The sequence below is a fragment of the Varanus komodoensis genome, unplaced genomic scaffold (assembly GCF_004798865.1).
Source record: "Varanus komodoensis strain SLA01 unplaced genomic scaffold, ASM479886v1 scaffold45, whole genome shotgun sequence".
Lineage (NCBI taxonomy): Eukaryota > Metazoa > Chordata > Lepidosauria > Squamata > Varanidae > Varanus > Varanus komodoensis.
In genome coordinates this window covers 1,661,471-1,685,024 of record NW_025336011.1, presented here as the reverse complement: position 1 = coordinate 1,685,024, position 23,554 = coordinate 1,661,471, and the positions used below count along the sequence as shown (strand labels likewise).

The 23,554-nt window shown below is 44.4% G+C and overlaps 1 protein-coding gene across 1 annotated transcript in view; it reads right to left on the bottom strand.

The window, feature by feature from the left end:
* TBX21 (T-box transcription factor 21) overlaps window positions 1–21,314 on the bottom strand; it is a 52,588-nt gene extending 31,274 nt beyond the window's left edge. The window contains exon 1 of the mRNA XM_044444777.1: window positions 20,496–21,314. Coding sequence (XP_044300712.1) covers window positions 20,496–21,109 — 614 coding nt within the window. The 5' untranslated portion in view covers window positions 21,110–21,314. The remainder of the gene's footprint in view (window positions 1–20,495) is intronic.
* Between the last annotated feature and the right edge of the window lie 2,240 nt (window positions 21,315–23,554).

Genomic DNA, 23,554 nt, shown 5'->3' with positions numbered 1-23,554 from the left:
TTAATGTTACGCCTAGTGTGGCCCTGAGGATCAGACAACCTAGTGATCCCAGGTGTTTTAGACTACAATTCCCATAAGCACCAGTTTCAGTTCCAATCTAGCTTGGAGTCCTCCACCGGCACCAATGCTATTAGGTTAACAAAATCAGGCATCATAGTTACTTTGGCTCTTTGTTGCTTTGAAATGAATATTTTAAAGGTGGGCTAGTCCACCCTAGATTGAGAACAGTGTTCCCTAAACCTGTCCTATAAGAAGCACTCTTATACGCCTTCATTTATTTCAATTATATCCCACCTTTCCTCCAAGGAGCTCAAGCTGGTATATGGTTATCTCCCATCATCTTACCCCCAGAGCACCAAGCAAAGTAAGAACCCAATCAGTAATGAGCTCAATAAGGCCAAGGGTCCATCTAGTCCGACATTCTGCCTGCACACCAGCCAACCAGCTGCCTACAGGAAACCCACCAGTATGACGTGAATGCTATAGCACCTCCCACCCATATTTCCCAGCAACTGCATGTCTGCCTGCTACATCCAGAACTGGAGGCAGCATATGGCCATCAGGACTAATAGCCACTGACAGCCTCCTCCTCCATGAATATGTCGAATACCCTTTTAAAACCACCCAAACTGGTGGCCATCGCTGCATCTTGTGGAAGTGAGTTCCATAGTTTAACTATGTGCTGAGTGAAGAAATACTTCCTTTAATCTGTCCCACATCTTTCAGCAATCAGCTTCATGGGATGACCCCAGATTCTACTATGATTAAAAAGAGCATAATGTCTCCCTTTCCACACTCTCCACATCATGCATAGTTTCGTTCATGTCTCGCATTCAAAGTTGAACAATCCCAATGTTGTAACCTTTCCCCAGCCCCTTGCTGCAGCCACGTGGTCATTTCGGTGGTTCTTTTCTGCACTTTTTGCCATTCTACAATAGCCTTTTTTAAGTTCAGTGACCAGAAGTGTACACAATATCTGTATACAATATCCCAAGTGCAGTTGTGCCATAGATTTTTTATAAGGTCCTAATACTGGCAATTTTACTTTTGATTCTTTTCATAATTGTGCCCAAGAGGATGTTTGATTTTGTCACAGCAGCCACACACTGGGTTCCCATTTTCATCCGCTGCAAGCCCAAGATCTTGTTCTTGGTCAGTCTCCACAAGCTCAAATCCCATCAACTGATACTTGAGGTGGACTTGAGGTGGTTGCTTTTTCTCCCAACCTTCATTGTTTTAGGTTCTTGCCAGGTAGGCTAGATTCTTGCCAAAAGTGAGTTTCTTAGCCAAGTGGAGATGCTGATAGCTATATTTATTATCTCCTGCAATAATGGGGGCACAGGCATCCTGCAAATGCAGGATCAGCTTGTTGTGTGGCCTTCAATGTGCAGCTGCCTCAGTGCTCATTCAAGTCCAAACTCTGGGGTGGGACGGGGCTCTCTGGGAAATAATGACGCCTTCGGGATGCCCTTGGTATACCCATCAGCACAGCCCCTTAGCTCCTTTTTACTTATATCTGTAAATATGCCACCTTCATATGCCACCTTTCTGCCAAGTCACCTAAGGCAGCTGACTGTTTTAAAATACCAAAACAAATCTATGTCACCAAAAAGCAGAACAGACTTTTCTTGAGCCAACTAGAAATTTCTTTAGGAGCTGATGGCCCTGAGTTCCCTAGCCTGAATTCTTTCATTTCTGCCTTTCTTCAGGGCATAGAAGTATTAAGGAGTTGCCAGCAAGTTGAAAGAGGGATGCCCCAATATCCTCCCACGGATCTCGGGCACAAATTCCACAGCCTGGGTTTCTCTTCATTCCCCACTGCAGGGCTGAGGAAGTTATGGCCCTCAACATTGGGACCCCAAATCCCATCAACCCAGCCCCAGCCAACATGGCCAATGGCCAGAAATGATCTGAGTTGGAATCCAAGGTTATCTGGAAGGCTACAGTTTGCCCTGCTGGAATTAAGAATATCCCAGACTGGTGGTCCCTAATACTATCGAGTAATTAATGTCCAGCTATGAAGTATATATGGCACCACAAATGACTTTCCACGTCTACACTGGGAGACATATAGTGCTTCCTGGGGCACATTCTGCTAGTTTCATCTAGCAGTACTGGGTGTAACAGAGTCAAGTAACTGTGGAAAGGCCAATTCTCCTCAGCCCATCTTTCTTTCATCAACATTTTCCAGGTAGTTTTAAAAAGTCGGTTTTAAAATTTGCATTATCATTTGTTCCTTTTTTTAATTTAGGTGCTGCTGCATGATTATTTAAGGGATTTTGTTTAGTAGGCCAGAAAGTGTTTCAGCACTAATTAACAGATGGGGAAAAGAAATACAATGCTTAAATGACACCAACCATAATGGCAAAGTTTTAAAGTTTGTGCTAAAAGTCTTTTTAAATCAAACGTTATGATGAAAATGTCTTCATTCACAATAAATACAGGTTAAAAGCTGTTTTAGAGCAAATTGAAAGAGCAATTAAAAACAAGCCCACAGATGCAATGAAGGTGACATGAAAGACAGGTTATATATCTTTTAAAGAAAATGAAGAAATAGGGGGAATGTATGCCTACCAAGGGGCTGTTTTAAACACACGGGGTGGGGGGGGGGAGAGGTAGAGGAACAAAGACAATATACACCTGCAGAGATTGCACTAAGTCCACTAAAAGAAAAAAGCCATAGTTTCTGCAGGTGAAAAAAAGTGCATGGGGAAAACACGTAGAAGTCTCATAAATGAGGGGTGAACTGCTTATTCCAGTTAAAAGCGAGTGTGCAAGCACATTTCGCCTATGTGTGAGTAACTGAGCCAAGCATGATCTTCTCCTGTTTACCCACCCACTTCCTCCCCTCTCTCTGATGTCGCCTTTTACATTTTAAGTGCCTCGAAACAGGGCCCTGTTCACTCAGTGTTACTTTGTAGAGTGAGGCTGTATAAATCAGGGGCGTAGGATCAATTTGTGTCTGGAGGCCAAATTCTAACCTTGGACAGGGCCTAAGAGGAAGGGGGTATGGCTATGATCAAAGACAGCAGAGTCTGTTGAATTAAAATATTTCGTTTTGTACATGTTCATTCTGAATCCAAAAGCATTTTTAAAGCCAAAGATTTTTATCCTGCTTTGAAAATTAAAAAGGCCCTCTTTTTACAAGACCTATTCAGAAAGAAAGCACGACACACACAAAGCAATGTGATGACTGGCAAAACTGTCCATAAGCTGTAGCAACCTGTTTGCACTATAAATAAAACTAACAAAAATGCTGTTTATGCGCTCCCTCTGGGTCAGGCGCCAGTGCCCACACACTAGCAGGGACAGGCAGGATCAGCACCACACAGGCCTCCAGCAGCTGTAAGGCCATGGACACCTGCAGCTCAGCCGCTCCCTGGACCCCTGCACAGGTTTGCTCAAGTGCTACTGAGTTCAAGGAAGTTTCCTCCCAGACAAGCAGGTACAGGATTTCAGCCTAAGAAGTCAGTTCCACTGAATTCAGTGGCTTGTACTTTGGAGTAAATGTTGGCTATTTTCGCAGATCAGTAACTGCCAGAGTTTGGCGATCTCTGCTCTAGATCAAGGCAGTAAGCAGTTTGCTTTGTTACGTTTTAATCCCATTCCTAATGAAATCTCAACTCTGTGCCATGCACTAGATTCAGAGGTCATTCTTGATGGATCTCCTCCACGAACTATATCAGAGGCACTGTCCATGTTGATGGCTTGGATCTCTCAGAGAGGAAGGGCAGGACTAATGTCAAAGGTGGGCGTGGTCAGGCTCCTGCCAAGGGGCCCATGCAGAGGAGGCCCTCTCCTCCTCACCCCTGCAGCCTGCAGCCTGCAGCCTGCCTCCTGCTCTAGCCCAGGCAACGGCATGTTGGTCAACAGGAGGAGGAGTTGGTGCCACTGCATGCCAGTCCCTAGCTCTGCCAGTCAAGCAAGCGATGACAAAACACAGGATGGTGAGCAGCAACAATAGGTGAGGGGGCCTGTGGAGAAGGTCTGGCCTAGGAGCCCTCAATCTCTGAACAGAGCAACTGTGGAAGAAGATCAATGGATGGTTTCAAGCTCCTGTTCTCCAGGTGCAAACACATTATGAACTTCATCCACGGTATGTTCCATCACAAGAAATGGAAGAAATGGCTGTTGGTGCTGGATGCTTGCAAGTGCTTAATTTCATGCAGCTTTCTTTTTTGTGCACCACATCAGCTCCTCCCAAAATTAACTCAAAACAGAAGCCAAGCTTTGTACACGGACAGCCCTCATTGGACAAGGCTGGCTAAGCTTGTGTTTCTCACTGCCTCTTTCACTTTTTGCTGTGCTTTATCATCATTTCAATGTTACAGTCCATCAGCAAAGATTACAGTGTCGTTTCCAAACTTGGTTACTCCTCTTTTTGGTCATCATTTATATGTGCGTAGATTAAATCTTTCCTCAAGTGAAAAATTACAGCTAACCTCAACTTTAAATAGGTTATTCTGGAAAAGTAATGTCCATTTCTAAGTACAGTCAATGTTACTAACTGAAAATGCAAACCACAACCACATCAAGAGGAGCAAAAAAACCTGCCGAGATTATTTCCATTAGACCAGTAGTTCCCAACTTGGAGTACGTGTACTGCCAGGGGTTAGAAGCAGAACATTTAGTGGTATCTGAAGAAAAAAAAATCGAATAATGGCAGAAATAACTGCAAGTATATTAATTACACACATTTTGCTAATATGAAGGGTACAATGTATGGAAATGGGCTGCCAAAGGGTATCCAAATGAAAAAAAGTTTGGAACTGCTGCATTAGACCATTTCGATACATGGTGACCAGCTGGCCTAGCTGCAAAGCAGGGCCCTCTGCTGGGGGGGGGGGGGGGAGGTAGGCAGAGGACAGACCTCTATTTAAAGGCGTCCTCCCTCATTCGATGGGCTTCGTGGTTTAAAGGCAAATACCTGTGGGTTCCCCCTTATTCGCTTCAAGTGTTCCAAACCACAGTCTCTTTGCAAAATAGCTCTTTATTGTCAAAGACCAGCTAGCAAGCCAGTCTCTGTGAATGAACAGAACGGTTAGAAATGAACCATCGAAAGCTTCCTTTTCAGTAATGCTGGGCTTGACCCATCTAGGTGGGTCCCTCTTTGGAAGGGTCAGCCTTCAAGCTCTACACAGGCCCTCTCACTGGGTAGCTCTTCCATCTCGACACTCTGCCATGGGGTCAAGGGCACGAGCTTATCTACCACCTCTCCCCATCCTCGCCCTTCTCTTCCAAGCTCTGCCCGTTTGCATGGCCCACCTGAGACAGGCTCTCCCTGCTCTGCCCCCTCCATCCCCACACCCCCATCTTCATCCTCACTGGATAAGTCCGTGCCACCCTGTCTTTGGAAGGCGTGCCAAAAGTTGTTTTCTCATCTATTCCCACGTGACCCTAAGCAGGGAACGGTCAGCAGGACCAGGCAAGCGCACAGCTACCCTAGTCAGTCTTCTCCACTATTATAAGATTGTATTTCCATTTAAATTATAGCTATTATTTTAAATGTGCACATAATATTTATATAAATCTGCATATGCCAATGTTATATAAACTGATGTTCTCTTGTTTGGTGATGCAATCCCTCTCTGGGGCAATGAGCAAGTACCTTAATGCATACATATATTCATGAATGGGCATTCCTGATTTTTTTATATATACAGCTGTTTGTAATGCATCTTTTCAAACAAACCTTTGCTATTCTGTAGACTAATACTGAAAATTCGCTGCAGGTGGCCAAAATGACAGTATTCATGCACAAGAGGAAAGTATCAGTTCATTGGTATGCAACAGCAACAAACAAAAACTCCCCACGAAATGAAATAATCCCAGAAAATTGCTTTAGAGCAGGGAAAATACAGCATCTAATTCTTAAAGAAACCATTTTTTCCTCTTGTGTATTTGCAATATTCTGCTATAGCACAGTGCCACCTGGAGGTTTTGTAACAGAAAAGTAGGCTTTTTGCGAAGTGGGTGGATCTCAACTCACCCACTAAATCAAAAGCAGATAAAGTGGATTAATCAAAGATTAACAACCTCGTGTAGAAAAGCTTGTGATATGGCTTCCATGACAGCAGGAACTCCAGTACTTCCAGTCATTCTTTTTTGGGGGGCCGGGGAGGGTGGGGAATAAAACTTCCCCATCCATGTCCTACATGTAAAAAAATCCATATAGATAAGTTCTGGCTCTCATCTTCCCTGCTAGGGTTTGGAATTTTGTCCACATTCAGAGGAGGCTGGTTAAAGAACATGCGTGTTGACAGCTTCCCTGGAGGGATGAATAGCTAGCATTGGGTGCCAACCGCCCCTTTGAGAAAGAAAGGTTCAGTGGAGGAAAAATTAACAGATATAAACACTCCCTGTGGGTGTGAGAAAGATGCAGCCAAGATCTGTATGGAAGGGACATAATTTGAGGCTTGGGGAAGTGGCAGGCAGTGGCGGGGGAGGAAGACAGAAGAAAGAGACATTCCTGGGAGGGTGATACAGCGGCAGACCCTCCTGGCAACTTGTTCCACATTCCCCAGGCCCCTTGGACAAGCTGGAGGATTGCAGCTTGTCCAAGCTGGAGGATTGCAGCTGATTTGCATATTTGTTTTATCACGCTGTATTTGCATTTCCTTTGCATCAACACAGTACATGTATTTGGGCCTTTCTTGCAATTGCACCCAGCATGACATGAGCAAGGTAACTGCCTGTGTGGATCTCAGCTATGGACTGATTTCAAAATTGACCTGCCTCTCCCAGCTCTCTCCAGTGAATCCTGGGAATGGTAGTTTTCCCCTGGCTTCATGGCAAAGTTTCAACACAAACTATTCTGCAAGCACGAAATGCATCTATAAAGAGAAAGGTGAAAAATCCTCACCATTAAAGTCATTCAGTTTCACTGCCGTAAGATATAGCTGGAATTGACTTTTAAAACACATTTTAGCTATGGAGTAGGTATCTCCATAGCCAAAAATTCAATTACTCAGGAATTGGGACAGCAAAAACGGGAACCTCTATTTTCAGAGACTGTGTACCTCTAATTTCTTCAGCTATAGCTCCCACTTTACAGAAATCATTTCTCTGATATAGAACAAGCCTTATTTACAGCAGTTTCAGAATATTCTTCAGCCAAAAAAGTCTCTCAGAGTGGCTTACAAAGACTGTCATTGGCAAATGAGATAACTTAGGAAGAATGTTCAATGCAAAAGTGGCTTTTTGGGTTCGTTGAGTTTTAAGGCTCTTGCTGCTGTTGCCTATTTGTTTTACTAGATGTCATTTAAGCTTATGTGTTTCAGTGACTGGATGTCACATCACATATTTTTCATAGAGAGGTGACTCAAATAAATTTCCAGCTGTTGAGGATGCAGAAAAGGGGGAGGGGAAAGAGAAGAAAGGCATGCTCCTTCACAGATGTCAGGAAACAGTCTTCTTGTAAGTGTGATTAAAATGACAGAGTGGGGTTTTTTGTTTTTTAAAGCCAAATGGGTTTTCAGCAGGAACCTTTATTCAAGGGCTGCAATAAAAAGGAACTCACGGGTATGTTTTGTATTACTATCCAAATAATGCACCATAATGCACAGTCATAATCTTTAGCAGGAATGCAAATAATTTCAAACTTGTTTTCTCAACTCATCTGCTAGGGAAACTCTGCTCAGAACATTCTGAGATATATGCTAGGCCTCATTCTTCACGCAGGCCACTGGCCAAACCCCCATTCGGCCCCACTGCTATCCTGTCACAACTGAGTCCGTTTCCTGAAATGGACCCACATATGTTCCCCCATTGCTGAGGAAGGGCAGTATGAGTGGGCAAAAGGTATTCACCATTACTGATCCTCCCATTGAGGAATTCGTGGCAGGAAGAACCTTGGGATGCCCAGAACAAGCGCTGACTGGGTTGGAGGGCTTGGATACATTTCTCCAGCACGTCCCTATATGAGGCTGTTAATCTACCACTTTACTTCTGCTCAGGGCTTTTTTTGTCATAGAAAGCACAGGCACTTTTTTTTCCAATGGATTGTACAAGTGATTTTGAATGGAGTAGCAGATCAGCAGCAAACATCATTAACATAGTGCCTGCAGACTGCTTTTGTGTCTGCTATCTGATAGTGAGAGATCGCTGCTTGGGCTTGGGATGCTGCTCCATTGGGCTTGGGCTTGGGATTGGTGTGTGTGCTTACTGTGGGGCATGAGTTTCGGCACCTTTTTTTTTTTTTTAACAAAAAAAGCACTGCTTCTGCTTCCAGATTCTTTGAGGGATTAACATCAGCTCCTTTATACACACCTTTTTGGTGGGGGTTCTTTCTCTGTCTTTCTGTATGTTCTATCATAGAGCCACTAGGTGGCAATGGAGTAAAGTGGAATTGCCTAAATTTAATAGAACTTCACTATTCACAGAAATACCAGACTTGGGGTGGGGGGTGGGCACACTATTGCAACGAATGGGAGAAGCCCTGGAGGATGATGGTGCTGTGTAAAGTATCTCCACATTAGTGTGAATGGGGATTCACAAGTGCACAATAAATGCAACATGCAAACAGAGGCACAGTGAACCTGATTCGCCTTCTTCACCACTATTGCCCATTGGCTTGCCCTTTCCAACTGGGCATAAGCTGAAACACCTCCCAGGGAGAGAAAACGGAAAAAAGTGTACCTCTCAGCACCTCTCTTTTGCCCCTGCTTGCATGCTTAGACACAGCAACAGGATGCACATGCAAGAAGAAAAAGGCAGGCTGGAACTAGAAAACTCCAGGGACTAGCAGTAGGCCCCCTCCTTGGCTATGGGCCTCGGCACATACCCAGTGATGCCAAGCCCTGATGCTATCTGTGCCTAAAACACAATCTGATGAATGCGGTACTACAATTATATATGCACTATATTGTGAGAATTTAAACCAGTATCGCTCTTCCCTAGAAATTGCTCATACCTCTTGACTGGTGGGACATCTTTCCTAATCTTAAGCTCTGTGAGCTTCTATTTTATATCTTGATCAATTTATCCTTTTCCTTCAACAATATTGTAATATAGCCCACTGTGAGTCTCTGGACAAAGGGTGAGCTAAAATGGAAATGGTTTCCTTGAGAAAGGCATCAAGATCAAGATGCCAGCACAGAAGCAGCCCACTGGTGAGCTACAGGAGTAGATTTGTTTGTTTAGCTTTATTAAAGGAACTTTATAAGCCATGTAAAACAGCATAGTTTCACCTTGATGGAATTAAAATTATCCCCCAAGAAAGGCAAGCAGAGTGGAATCCTAGAAAAGGAAGATTATAAGTTTGGCATGGCGCAAGCAAAGTTTTATTTTAGATCTAGCTGTGGACAGATATTTATTACTATTAAAATTATTTGTGTGGGTATCTCTTTTCATCCCCCTTCATTGTTAATGGCAGTATGTTGTTGAAACATCTAGTGCCCCAGAAAGAAGGGTTAGGGAGTTTCTTTCTTTCTGATTGCACACCTTTGAAGGGTATACAAGAAATGATGCAGCTTTAATGGTTTTAGGCTTTTAACACATTAGAAGCAGATTGGTTACAGCAGCAAGGTGACAACCTGTCCGGGACTTCGGCAAAAGAAGAGCAAAGGAGGGTGAGAGAAAGACAGAGAGAACAGAAAAGAAAATGTCCTATAAAGAGTGCGTGTGTGTGTGGGGGGGGGGATTAGAAGTTGTGTACAAGTGCATGCAGGTGGGTGTATAGAAATAAAGAAATGTAATGGATACAATTTCACATGTATTCTTACTAAATGACAGTTGCAAAGTATACCTGTGTCCCTTAATAAATACTGTGTGCATTTTATGCTTGAAACCAGCTTTCTAATCTCAGTAAAAAGCACAGTATATTGAATTAGATGACCTGAGGTCCTTTAAAATCTAAAATTCTAAGGATCCGAGAGAGGGAGGGAGGGAGAGGCAAGCGACAAGAATGAAAACAAAAGGAATACAACAAGTAGAATCATAAGATCTCAGCACTGCCTTGCAAAATTGTACCAAAAAGGCATCTAGTTGCCAAAAGCAGCCAGAAAGATGCCCCTGGGAAGCTCAGAAGCCAGTCCTGATGGTGACACCTCCCGTGCTGCTTGCCCCGGCTATCAGGATTGCACTCTAGCCTACTTTGCTTGAATACGGAGGATCCTTTCAGTGAACATGACTAAGAAATATAGCTAGCACCATCGTCCGTGAATTTTACGAGACGTTTTTAAGAAAGGTGGGGTGATGATGATAGGACACCTTGCAGCAGTGGAAAGAAAGGACAGAAAAATCAACAATAGTGAATTTCATGTGAGACTCAAAACAAGAGGGGAAAGAAAGACAAAATAAAAGAGAGCAAGTGAAGAAAGGGGTATTGTGTCCTTCTAACCCAAAGTTAAGTCCCACTGAGTTCAGCTGGGGTTACACCCAAGTAACTGCATCTGCGAGACTGCATCCCAGTATAGAAAATGCTTCTTTGCTGACGAAACAGATTGGCGTGAATCAATGAAGGAAAAGATTTAGGGACCATGCAAGTACGGTTACTATTTGAAGCACCATCCCCTTCTTGTCTGGTTTAAACATATGGGGCAAAATATGAATAAAATTAACAGCAACGACAGGAGAAACCATGAGGAGGGTGCACAGCCCCGGGCGGGGAAGCCATCCATCAACCACAGTGAGTGCCTCGAAAGCAGAGTAACTCAAGTCCACAGGTGACCATCTGGTCAGTCTTTCCCCACTGCGGTAAGATGCATGTCTATTTAAATTATAGCAATTATTTCTACATTTGCATCAATACATATGAAGCAGCATATGCAGATTTTATGCAAAACTGTTCTCACTTGTGTTTTCTTTCAGAGATCTGTTTCCTGCATAGGAGGTAACACAGAAAGTCAAATTTGCTAATTTTGTGTATAGTAAAAGTAAAGGTGTAGAAGCCTGTTCTAAGCATCCAATCACTTTTACCCATGTCCAAAGCACCTAGTCCACACATTCAAGGCCTGTGGCTGCCCACCAGTCACTTCCATGTCCCACTAATGCTGAAATTCCTATGCTAGCTAGGGGGCTGGACTAGATGACCTTCAGGTTCATTTATAAAGATAAAATTCCATGATTCTACATGCTGCCAGCATAGATAGCCAGTGTGATGTAATGGCTAAGAGTGCTGGACTGGGACTCAGATCTGGTCCTAGTCCCCACTTAGCCATGGAGCTCACTGGGTGACTTGGGCCAGTCACAGATGCTAAGTCCAAACTACCTCACAGGGTTGTTGTGAGAAGAGGAGGGGAAGCAATTATGTAAGCCACTTTGAGTTCCTTAAAAGGAAAAAAGGTGGAATATAAATATAATATATAAATAAATGGTGTTCTTCCCACTATCTTATCAGGATGGATCGGGCAAAGAAAGCACTGTCTTTTCCAGAGCCATCACAGCCACTCCACCCTCAAGGAGCTAATTTGAATCCATACAGAATAGTCCTAGGGATGCTGCATCTGCACTGGCCCGTGCATTGGTGGGGGATGGCGTGCTACTGCCACGTCCTGCAAACGCCTGGTCTGCCAGCCTCTCAGCCACTCCCCAACCTTTCTGGATACAGATTTATTTATTTATGCTTCATAATCTTGCAACACTGCAATTATTTGAGATTCTGAATTATGAATATCTCATAATCTTATGAAATACATACAAGGTTAAGGGAGAAAGGGAGAGAAAAAGTAAGATCTATGTTGTCTGGTTTTCTTTGGGGGACTGGCTGGACACTGTTCTCTCCCCTTCAAATCAATGGAGTTTTCAAATTTTCCTGATATAGGTTATGTCCTCTTGTTTTCACATTTTGTGTCTCTAATTGCAACAACTTGCAGCTTTCAAATGCTGCTGTCCTACCCACCCCAAAAGTGCAAAGATTCCAAGATTAAATTCCTATGTATTCAAGCAGAAAAAAGTTCTGACATTCTTCCCGAACCATTTCTGCCCACAAGGGAGAGGTTGTGTTTTCCCATCTGAGGGGTGGGGCAAGGAAGAAAACATCCCTAAACTTAGAAGAAAGGATAAACTTTTCTCCTTGAGATGCTAGTTTTCTACATGTAGGTGGGTGGGTAATAGTGGAATATTCACAAATACAACCTCCCACCCCCACCCACAGCAGGCAGAAGAAGTAGCATCCAGGAAAAGATCTCCCCTCTGGTTTTGCTGAATATAATCAGTTGGGCCTTATCACCTACATCCTTAGCCACTATTAACGGTGAAAGCTAGCTCTTCCCCATTCCAATCACCTGACTTGCCTCTTCCATCTCACCCCCTTCCTGCCACCTCCCATCCAGGTAATTTCTGCCATACCAGCAACGAGGAACAAGAAAGCCATAGACTGTGAGGAACTTGTTCTTAAACGAGAAAAGGAAAGTAGCATGATGTCATGGAAGGCACTTATGAATGGAAATATAGTTCAGCAAACCTTGCAAAGTTTAACCATGAAATCCTAATCGCTCTACCAATGCATTTCATTTCTTCCAATTTCCTTGCCCTCCTCAAAATATTACCTTTGAGGAGGCAATCAGAAACCAGAAAGTTTCAGAACTGTTATTACTCCTGCCACCACAAAGTTACTTATTCTAAAAAATGTTGCATATTCTAAAAATAAAAAAGTGAGGCAACTTTGTGGCATATAGGGCGGAACAGGCAGTCATAATGGGCAGTGATAATTGCAATCATAATTAATCTTAGTTGATTAATAATTTCATTACGTGTATATATATATTAGTCGCCAGTCTCTAATATAGTCTCACAGTCTCCTATTGCACTAATTTTAATTGACTGGTGAATTAATAGATATAATTTGCATATGAATAAAGTAATAGCCTGGAAGAGAAATATATTTCATTGCTAAGATTCACACATGCATCACCGTTGGCACCATTTCATCAGTGGCATTTCCGTCAAAGGAGAGGAGCACTTCTTCTAAGATGGCACCTGCTGTGTGCACAGTTGTGGTCTTCGAAGTACTTGCATCAAAACATCTTTCAATCCCATTTCGATCAGGGATCCCATTTTATTTATGAAAAAAGCTTCATACTGATGCACCCTGCTCTTCAACTGCATAAGCCCTGCACCCCAAATCATTATCCCCATGAATCCTAATGATGACTAAAGTTTAAACATAGCAAATGTCTTTGAAAGATGTGGAGAGTTATATTTGCCAAGAAAGTCACACACAACAATTTGGAAATCTGTCCTCTAGCTGAAAATGTATAGGAATTGGACTAGCAGTACTTATTTATGAGTGAGAAAAAAAATGCACTCTAAACATGCCCAGAGGAATCTGCTTTATTCTTCACAGATTCTTAAGATGGCATGTCAAAATTAAATTAAGTCCTTTTTGCGCTTTGAGCCAAGCTTCCCTACAGCGTAACTGCTACATCACAAACCCTCAGGAAACATAATGTACATCCATTAAAAAAAAGCACTCTTTAGCACAAGGACTCTCAGGGTGGCTAACAAAAATGCAGGAATATAAAACAATACAAACAAATTAATAAGCTCAAAATTATGTGTGCATGCACAAACCAGACAGGAGTCTAAAAAGTCTAGGAAAATAAAAGGGCACTTTTGCCCTGCAAAGTGAGAAACCATTCAAATGAAGAGTACCCAAGCCTCGCTGGCGAGGACACGCTGAGGCGTGCGCCACACCTGAAAATGGGAAGGGCTCTGCGGTGACCATTTGCTTAACTTCTGAAGAAAATGAACCCAGAGAAAGGCCTCAGAGGGTAAGATGACAGTATGAAGAAGTTCATCTAGGTGAAGGAAACCCTTCAGGTACTTGGGATCCAAACTACATAGGATTTAAAAAGTAAACAGAAGTGCTTTGAATTGGGCTGGCAGTTGGTGAAGCTGTAAGGGAACCCAGTCGGTCGTGTTCAATAATCTACTCACAGTATTTTGCCCCCCCCCCCCCCGTTTCTGAATGGTCTTCAGGGGCAGAAAAAACAACAGCAGCAAAAATTGGCACCCCAATTGCGGAATTTGCTCCACAGAGAGGTTCACCTGGTACCGTCACTTTATTCTTTGCAGCACCAGGCCAAAATCGTTTTATTTTCCCCATGTTTTAAGACCTGTTTTAATTAGGGTTTTATTATTAACTGAATATTAGTAACTGAATTAAATTTAGTTTAATCTGTGTTTTAAATTTTTTACATTTTGTATTGTTAAACCGTCCTGAGACTTCAGTAATGGGACGATCTAGAAAAGTTTTAAATAAATAAATACATACATACATACATACATACATACATACATTTGGATTGGTTCTATGGCAAAACCATGTTGAGAGTTCATTTGTAATCTGCCTCAGGTCCGTTTTATTGAGAAATGTGGGTAAGAAATTAAAATAAGTAAATCAAATAATATGGTGATTCATGCACCATTTCCCTGCCATCACCACCCCTGTCTCCCAATTAAGCGAAGCCCCCCCTCCCATATCTGGAATGCCTGCGGGGGTTCTTTCAAAGGGTGAGCTGCTGCTGTGATTGCCCCCCCCCCCTTCTCACCCTCACACCCACCACCCGGTGTCCTCAGGTTGCCTGAAATTCCTGGAGTGGTCCTACATTTCTTAGGGCCAGCTATTCCTCGAGGGAAGGGAGGCCTGAGGGCAGCCACTTCTGAATGTCACAAAAAGGTCAGTCAGCTGTTGATTACTGAATGTGTAATGGCTGTATGATTGGGCAGGTGGCATGCCAATTCCACTCAGACCAAGCCACCCTGGCCTGGCCAGTGATGGGAGCTGGAGTCCAAAATATCTGCAGGCCACCAACTGGCCTAGCTCAGTATTTGGTCCAGCCAGAGACATTTTGCAGCCTGAGGCAAGGGACAAGATGGTGCCTCCGCTGCCATTCCAAGAGCAAACATCAACTGGATGGATAGCTGAATTTTATTTCAACAGCATCTTCCTCCACAACTGATGGCAGCAGGCCAGGTTAGTGGGGACACAGCTCTGCCCAGCTTCTTGCTGCTGCTCCCCACCAGCCGGCAACTGCTGCCTGGGTCACACTCTGCCTAATGACAGGGCCGGCCCCAAGGAATTCTTTAATAATAATTTAACAATTTAACCACAATTATATAATATAGTATATTATATAGTATAGTATATAATTTTAGTATAATAAAATGTTATACTATATGGTAATATAAATGTATTATATATTTTACATATAATTATATACTATAATAACCCTAACACATATTCATACCTACCTTTCCTCCCCCCACCCCACCCCAAGCCTTCTATTCTCCCTGTCACTTTTGAACCTTAGGTTTAAAGGCTGAAACTACAGCTGACATGCGAGAACTTGTGAGTGCATCGCCCAGCCCTCCCCAGTCCAAGGGAGGAGCACAATTAGGTGGCTACCATTTCAAAAATAAAGTGCACAGAGATCTGTAGAAAACATGCAGATTCTAATTTATATGAGCAGAAGCAATTTTAGAGATAATTTAGAAATTAAAAGAGAAGCATAACACATGTCAAAATAGTGGAGAAGAGAGCTCCAGGTACCCCTCAGAGCTATTCAGTCTGCTCTGTGTGGTAAAGTATAGATGGGCAACTTCGAGGGCCCTGCAGCCTGTTCCCACCTCTTACAGCTTTAATACTAAGTAAAAAGGGGGAGAATAGAACGGACAAAAAACAGCCAGGAAAAATGATTTGGTGATGGAGAAGGCAACACCTTTCCCAGTGTTGCCACCCTGATCCAGATGGCACTTCCCCTCTGCTTTTTGGCTAAGAAAAGAACATAAAGAGTTTCATCCCAAGATCAATTAAATCTTTTGTTTATGTATTATTATGTTGATTACCTGCCTTTTTTCCTCCAAGAGATCAAGGCAGCTTAAATGATCTTCTTCCTTCCCATTTTATCCTCACAACAATCCTGCGAGGTTAGGGGCTGAGAGTCCACAACTGTCCCAAAGTCACCCAATGAGTTGTGTGGCTGAATGAAGACTAAATCTAGGTTTCCTAAATCCCAGTCTAAACACTGCACCACATTGGTTTTCTCCACACATTATGTCTCATAGGCATAGTTAATCTGTGCACTGTAAACAGGTCGGTGAAACAATGTGTATACCTTCCATCAAGAAAGCAGATGTCAATTTCAATGTATATTGCCTTAAGAAGTCTAAACCAGAAAGCATGAAACCCGCAATTCTGAGCATTTTCATAGAGAGACACATGACTTCTCCACAGAGGCAATGAAGATATTTCGCTGCCTGACCTAGGGAAGCAAATGGTACTCCCACCCCACTTGACTAGTCAAGGCCTGTCAGTTTATTACACAGAGGCAGAGAAACATACAACTGCCTGTCTTCCTCTTGGCAGTAAAAATCCAACTATAATACATTCCGGGTTCAATCATATGCATGTTTACATAGAAAATCATTCTACAATTCCCAGTGTGCTCATCCAGCCCAGTGATAGGGTTGGCCTCTAGATATGTGCCCTTCAGCCTCAACTTACGTCTTTTTTATCCTGTACATGGATTTTGCACCATTCCAGTATGAAACGTGATGCGAGTGCCAACCCTTGGTTGGAACACAGGCTGATGTGACGCCTGCTATTACTGATCTGTTCAACTTGAATCAAGGAACCGTGTGAATGCGTCTAGGGAGGGAAGGCAGCTTTGCAAAGAGTACAGCTTTAAAAGGCTTGGTATGCACAAGGCTGAAAGAGGCGGAAAGGATTTTGGTGTCGGCTGCAGCTTGCATGGCTGTGACCCATATCATCTACTGCCTGGGGACCCTGCCTGCTTCTGAACCTTGGCACCCATTCAATTCCTTTCTCCTAATCCCTCGCTCTCTTTATGATTGACTCATGCAGAACCCAAAGCAAGCCTTTACATAAGTGGCTGGGGGTTGTGTGGAGGAAAGGCTGGGAAGGAAAGCTCTTCCACTCTCTTCCCCAACCAGCCCCCCAAATCCTGGCAAGCCTGTGGGGCAGAGAAGAGGATGCTTCCTCAGATAATATGCCCAGGGTGAAGTTCCCCATCTGCTCCACCCCCACCCCCCCGTATTGCAGAGGTGGTACCTGGGGATTTCCAGCTAGGTTAAAAAAAGAAACCACCAACACTCAGCACCTTACCAGTATCCACAGGAACTTGAGCAGGATTGGAGCGGATGGTGGAGAAGAAAAAATCGGTGGTGGTGGGAAAATGTGGCGGGGGGGGGGGGGGGCTGATGATGGAGAATAAGGAAGATTTGCTGACCTGACAGTGAACAGCCTGGAGGAGACATGCAGAAAGGTGAGAGGCAGGAGTGTGCGCACTCATGTCTTTAATGCTTAATTTCTAGAATAAGGGAGGCTGCACTGCAGGAGAGTCTAGATATTCCGAACCCTCATTTGAAAGCTTTTTCCTCCAAGCCCCGATTCTTTCTCAGTGTACTTGTGCGCTGTATTTTTTGCCTCATACTTCCCAAGGCTGAGGACTGGCATGTTTAAAGCCATATACCATGGCTGAGCTCTCCCTCCCCATAACGGTGTGTGCAGATAAAATTATCAACACACAAGAGACTTCGCTGTTTTCCTTGCCTGTTCCCATCCTGAAAAGCCGGGGGGGGGGGGTGTATTCACACATGACGTCCTATTTTGCTTTGTTGGCTCAGTGATAGGGACAGCATTGGCCAGTAGCATGAACAGCTATATTTTCAAATGGCTTTCTTGAACTGTCAAATAGGTGCCCACAAACTGCACCAGAGTCACCATGCACATTGCACACCAAGTGGAAAAATGGAGTGAATGGGGCTGTAAACTGGGATTTGGTGTCTTTGACCCTGGGCCAGTTCTGTCTCTTTGCTTACAAAGTCTCTCCATCCTTTTAAAGGTTCCTTGAAATGATTGTAAGCTATATAACGTGCTCTAAGCGCTTTGGAGGAAGAGCCGGATACAAAGTCAAAACAATGCAAAAGAAACAATAAATGATTGTGCGCAGCTATGCATGACACTGTACCTCTTTCTTTCTTTCTCTTTCTTTCTTTCTTTCTTTCTTTCTTTCTAACTTTAATTTGGCCAGGAATGGGTGACTGCCAAATTTTAATAGAGATTTCACTTGCAAAATAAAAGTGTTTTCAAGTTATATAAAATGCCTTATAATGTAACTACTTTACTTTGGATGTTGAACATAATATATTCCTTGGTCTCTATATTCACAATTCTATGCCTGATTTCAGGTGCTCTGTAACAAGAATTTCTTTAATGGAACTTGGGTGCAACCCTACACATGCCTGGACATTAAAACATCTCCCAGTTATTGTTCCAGGAATGCTGTAAGTTGTAAGACTTTCTTCCATCTTAAGCCCGCTTAGAATCGCATCCTTAGTCATTCCTGTGTGGTCAGTGTGAGAGCCAATAAGATTTGCTCCCTGTGTTCACACACATTCACACAGAATCAACCCACAACTGAGAACACAGACATTGGCTAAGTTGGGCCTAGCATGTTTAGTGGCAACAAAAACAGCTCATCGGAACATGTGACTCGTGAATGTTATGACAGTAGCACTGTCAACCCATTAAAACACTTTCAATTAATCAATCATCTGCCTTTTAACTCCTTTACAGTACAATCCTATACATTTCTACTCAGAAATAAGTCCCATTAAATTTAATGGGGCTTACTTCCGGTTTAGGGTTGCAGCCTTAGTTGCTTGCAGTCTGTGGCTTTCCAGATTACAAAGACATTATTTTAAAAAATGTCTCTTTCAGATGTTGAAGGAGCTATAAAACAACATACAATTTAGAAAAGAGAAGCTACGCTCATTGGCAATATTTAGCATTTTTAATGAGGCCATATTTATTTAATTCCTTCTTATAGTGAAACACTGGAAGCAAACTAGTCTCATGAATTAATGCATAAACAAAAAGTACATCTAACCTGTAGCTACACCAATAAAAATGGGCCTTCACTTATTTATCTAATGTTCTCCCTAATTTTTAATTTCTGTAAAGGTAATCAGAAAGTGGGATAACAGATCTGTAACTGGGACTTAACCTGTCAGGTTCAATTAAATAAAGTATTAAGTGGTTAATTTACTAGTGAAACAGACAAAAAGTTATATCCTCCTTACAAAGATAGGAAGTAGAACAGTATTATTTAAACATAAATTCACACACACTACACTTAACGTGCATTCGTTTTAAAGGTGATGTTTTGGTGGACGCCATGTTGTGTGATAAAGCTTTTATTTTAAAAAAAAAAGAACAAGAAAAAAGGACTTCGCCATGAAAGGACAACTATGGAAGCGCCAACATCCCAGTAAGAGTGGTAAGGTCTCATGCCACAATCAGTTCTCTATATTATTATTCTGTTAATCAGCTGTAGTGGCAAGTAAGGGCAAAGTTATTCAAAGTACACAACACTAACACTGGTCTCCTTCCAAATCTGACTCTAACTGCAATATCCCACATGCCAATAGCTCAGACACACTCATGGAATCTCTGGCCTTTATTTTCTCTGCTCTAATTTGGTATATAGGGAAACTGGCTCAAAGTTATGAGACAAAACCCTCTTTTACTGAATGAGCTTCACAACCCACACCTTCCTTAAAGCCACTGCTGCAGACTTTTCAGTATTGCTTATCAGCCCTGGGATGTGGGAGGAAAATAATGATAAGACCTCTGAGCATGTGTGGAATACTTGCGGCACAACTGAGAAGCACAACTCTCCTAGACTAAGGGATTAGAAACAAGAGGCCGAAGTCCCCAGGGTAGGGTGTGTGCTAGTCAAATCTGGAGTCTGGCAAAGAGCAGCAGCCGCTGCTATTATTCGAGAAACAGGTGACTCAAGATGACTATCAACATTTCAGTACGCCCCAAGCAAGATCCTTTCTTCCACCATGTGCTTCAACTTGTGCACCGCTGCAAGGACTAACTTGGCAATTTGCAGCCTGAGGCAGTCTGCAAATCGTAGCCATAGACAGGTTGAACCAAAGCTGCTCGCCTGCTCCTTGGCAGTAAAGATGCAACAATAATGCACGCAACAACGATGTCTCTGAAACCTTTTCGTGACTCCTAGATCAGCTGCCTGAAGTGGCAGCTCACTCTGCCGAAGGCCCTGCTCCTGGGCAGTTTCTCCCTCCCAGGGGGCACAAACGTCAGGGCCGGGGTGGGCACCTGTTGGCCTTCCCACCAACCCCAGCCAGCTTGGTCAAGGGTGATGGGAATTGTCAGTCTGCACATCTGGAGGGCAGCAACCCGCCTGCCTTTGCAAACACACCTTGCCCCCAAGAGAAGATTCCGTGCCTATCCTAGCCAACAATTTCCCGGTTCGGCTGCATCCCCGGCAGATCCAAAAGTCCTCCGCGCATCCTAAGGTAAGATCCCGTTTCGCCTCCCCTCCCCTCCCCCTTGATCCCGCTACTCCTGACTCCGACACCCCGGCCCACCAATTCACGCCCAGTACCGAGAGTCGCCTCTGGCTCCCAGTCCGCGTCGCTTCCCACCCCACCCGCAGCCAACCTCCGGGCGGGTGCGCGCCCCCGAGGCTTCTCCAACGCGCTGCCCGGGTCGGGCTCACCTGCCCTGTTTTGTGATGATCATTTCCGTCTGATGCTTGTGGAACTTGGCCCAGAGAGGGTAGTTGTTGAGGACCACTTGGATCTTCCCGGAGACTTGATAGCCCGGCACCGAATAGAGGGGACTCCTCGGAAACACGTGCTGGACGGCGGCCGAGTAACAGCCCTCTCCTCCGGGCGCGCTGGAGTACAGCTCCCCGGTGCTTGGATAGATCTCGCCAGCTGATACCGAGTAGCTAGGATTCCCTGGAGGGCCAGCCGAAGAAGGTGCGGGGACGGGCGGAGGGGGCTGGGGTCGGTAGGAAGAGCAGCTGTTCATGGCTGGCCCCAAAAACCTCCCCGAAGGGGCCGGGTTGTTCACCCCAAACCCTCCCTGTACCATCGGTCCGCCGTAGGTCACCCCTAAATTGCAGCCGCCTTCTTGCATGTGAGGCTCGGGGTAGTAGAATCGTTCCTGGTGGACGCCGATTTTTAACTCGGCCGCGTCTTTGGTCGTTGCCCCCTGGAGGTCCGGCGGTTCCTTGTCGAAACTTTGGCTCTCTGCCCCGTTCAGCATGGTGAGGGCAGCGGCGGTGGGGTTGGTGGTTCCTCCGGTGACTGAATCCAAAGCGCCCATTGAAGACAGGAGAAAGGGAGGTGTCCGGAACCCAGGGTGGGTGGAAAGCGGGAGGGAGCTGGCAGCAAGGCAAAGGAGGGGTGGGAAAAAGTGGGGGAGAAAGGCACGAAGTCCGGAGGATATGCACTCAGAGGCTCATCGGGGCGGCAAACGGGGGAAACCCCCCGGGCGCACCCGCACCTTCCCTCCACGAGATTAGCCCGGTCAATTTCAACAGGCGTCTGGCGAATCTCCCCACTTCACGGGCCGAGCTTAGTCAGTTTCGCTCCTCGCTCTTCGGAAAAGCCGAGCGTTCCCCCGCATGGCTCGGAAAATCGAAGTTTTGGCTGTGCTGCTTGTTTGCAGGAGTACTTGTTTATATTTAAAGATCCGGCTGGATTGTGGCAGCTGACGGGTCAGGAAAGATCACAGCTGCTAAGGCCGGATTTCGTCCCTACTTTCCCAAAGGATCTGCGAGGGTTCCCCCTGCACGGTACTCGGCTTTGCTACTCTGCCAACCCATCCTCAGCCGCCTTCGGAAGCTGCTCTCGACCTATTAAAAGAACAGCGTTCCGGCTTCTCGTCCATTGGCTGCTGAGAGTTTGCAAGATACGCCCCCTTTGGCTCTCCTTTACCGCTTGCAAGTGCGGCTTCTAGTCGGATGAATTGAGACCGGGCACTCTCCAAGCACAGCCTCTTCGGTTGCTTCCCACTTAAATGTGCAAAGGCTAGTTTGCTCTGGGCTGGAGTATGAGAGGCCTGGCTCTCTCTCGCTTTTCAGACTGAATACTCCTCCCTTACAAAGAGAAAAAAAAAAGGAAAGTAACATTAGGGTCTCTGCACATCAGAAACTACTGTGTGCTGAGGAATGGCTAGGTAGAAGAGAGCCAGTGTGGTGTGACGTTGACAGTGTTGGACTGGGACTCGGGATCAGGGCTCTCGTCCCCACTCGGTTATGGAGCTCACTGGGTGACTTTGGGCCAGTCATGGACTATCTGCCTGACCTACCTCATAGGGTTGTTGTGAGGATAAAATGGAGCCATGTAAGCTGTCTTGTGTTTCTCACTTGAAGAAAATAGGAGATATACGTTCAGTGGAATAAGAATAATGAAGAATAGAACTCTTCTTCCTGACATGCTAACTTTATATGGGTTTGTTCAAACATTATATGAACTTTGGGAACAGACATGAGGCAAGAGCAACATCATATATTACCAGGCTTGCATGCACACAGGTGACTGGGGGCTCTGAAAAAGCCACATTCTTGATCCTATGGAAAGATTCATGAAATCATAGAATCATAAAATAATTGAGCTGGAAGGGGTCATGAAGGCCATCAGGTCAAACCCCCTGCTGTTGCAGGATACCAATTTACACCATCTCACTCAGATAGTTCTCCCGTTTCTTTTTGAATGCCTCTAGTATGCGAGAGCCCACCACCTCTCTAGGCAACTGGTTCCACTGTCCTATTGCTCTGACAGTAAGGAAACTTTTCCTGATAACTAGATGGAATCTGGGTTGTTGAAACTTACAGTGGCATTCCTCTGCTCATACAGTGGCATGTCAGAATTCCCTTCCCTCTACATAGGAACATGGTGTTTGCCTGTCTGTATGAAGGTGCATTCACACATGTGACCTTATTTGTAGCCTGAAGGGATAGAACCAAAATGGCAGATGCATTTATTACTCCTACATCTCAGCTTTTCTCTAAGCAGTTCAAACTTGCAGACATGGTTTCCCACACTTGCAGGACCCATTTCAGCCTCACTAGGAAGCAGTGCCTGCCCTAAGATCATCGCTCACTGCATGGCTGAATCGGGATTTGAACCCAGGCCAAACAGGTCCTAACCAAACATTCTAACCACTACACCACACTGGTCATCACACTGGTTTTACCATCTGAGAACTAGGAGGACAGAATATCATGAATGATGAGGCAGTCTTCTAGTTCATTCAGCAACTCCCTAGCCTGTAGTTTAGCTGTGGTGACAGTCCCCATTCTTGAAGGCTGGAATTGCAGTTCTTCTGTTCCAGTCCTATATTTATTGTGTGTTCAAGATTCCTCACTCTCAGTAGTTTGTGGGAGAGTTTACATGATGTTGCCATCCTCCAAGGCCTCTCCCATTCTTTGCAACTGTTTTCACAAGTTTGCTTCTCTCCCCCCCCTTTTTTTCTTTCCCCTTTTTTTAAGAACAAGGAAAGTAAACTGTTAAACAACTCTGCTTGTGTAATGGAATACATAGAAAGGAAGCAGCAGAAGCCCTCCACCCCTGAAAAACAAAACAAGAAGCACTTGTAAAGCAGCCATTCTTAATGAGACAAAGAATCTGGAAGCCGAAGCCCCTTGGTAAAGTGGTAGGTTAAAAAGCTCTTTGTGGGTAGCACCACATTGGTTCTCACACTGGTTTTAGCCTCACGCTGGGAACTAGGACAAGTTTTATAGTTGGCTTGCTGTATTCTCCCATC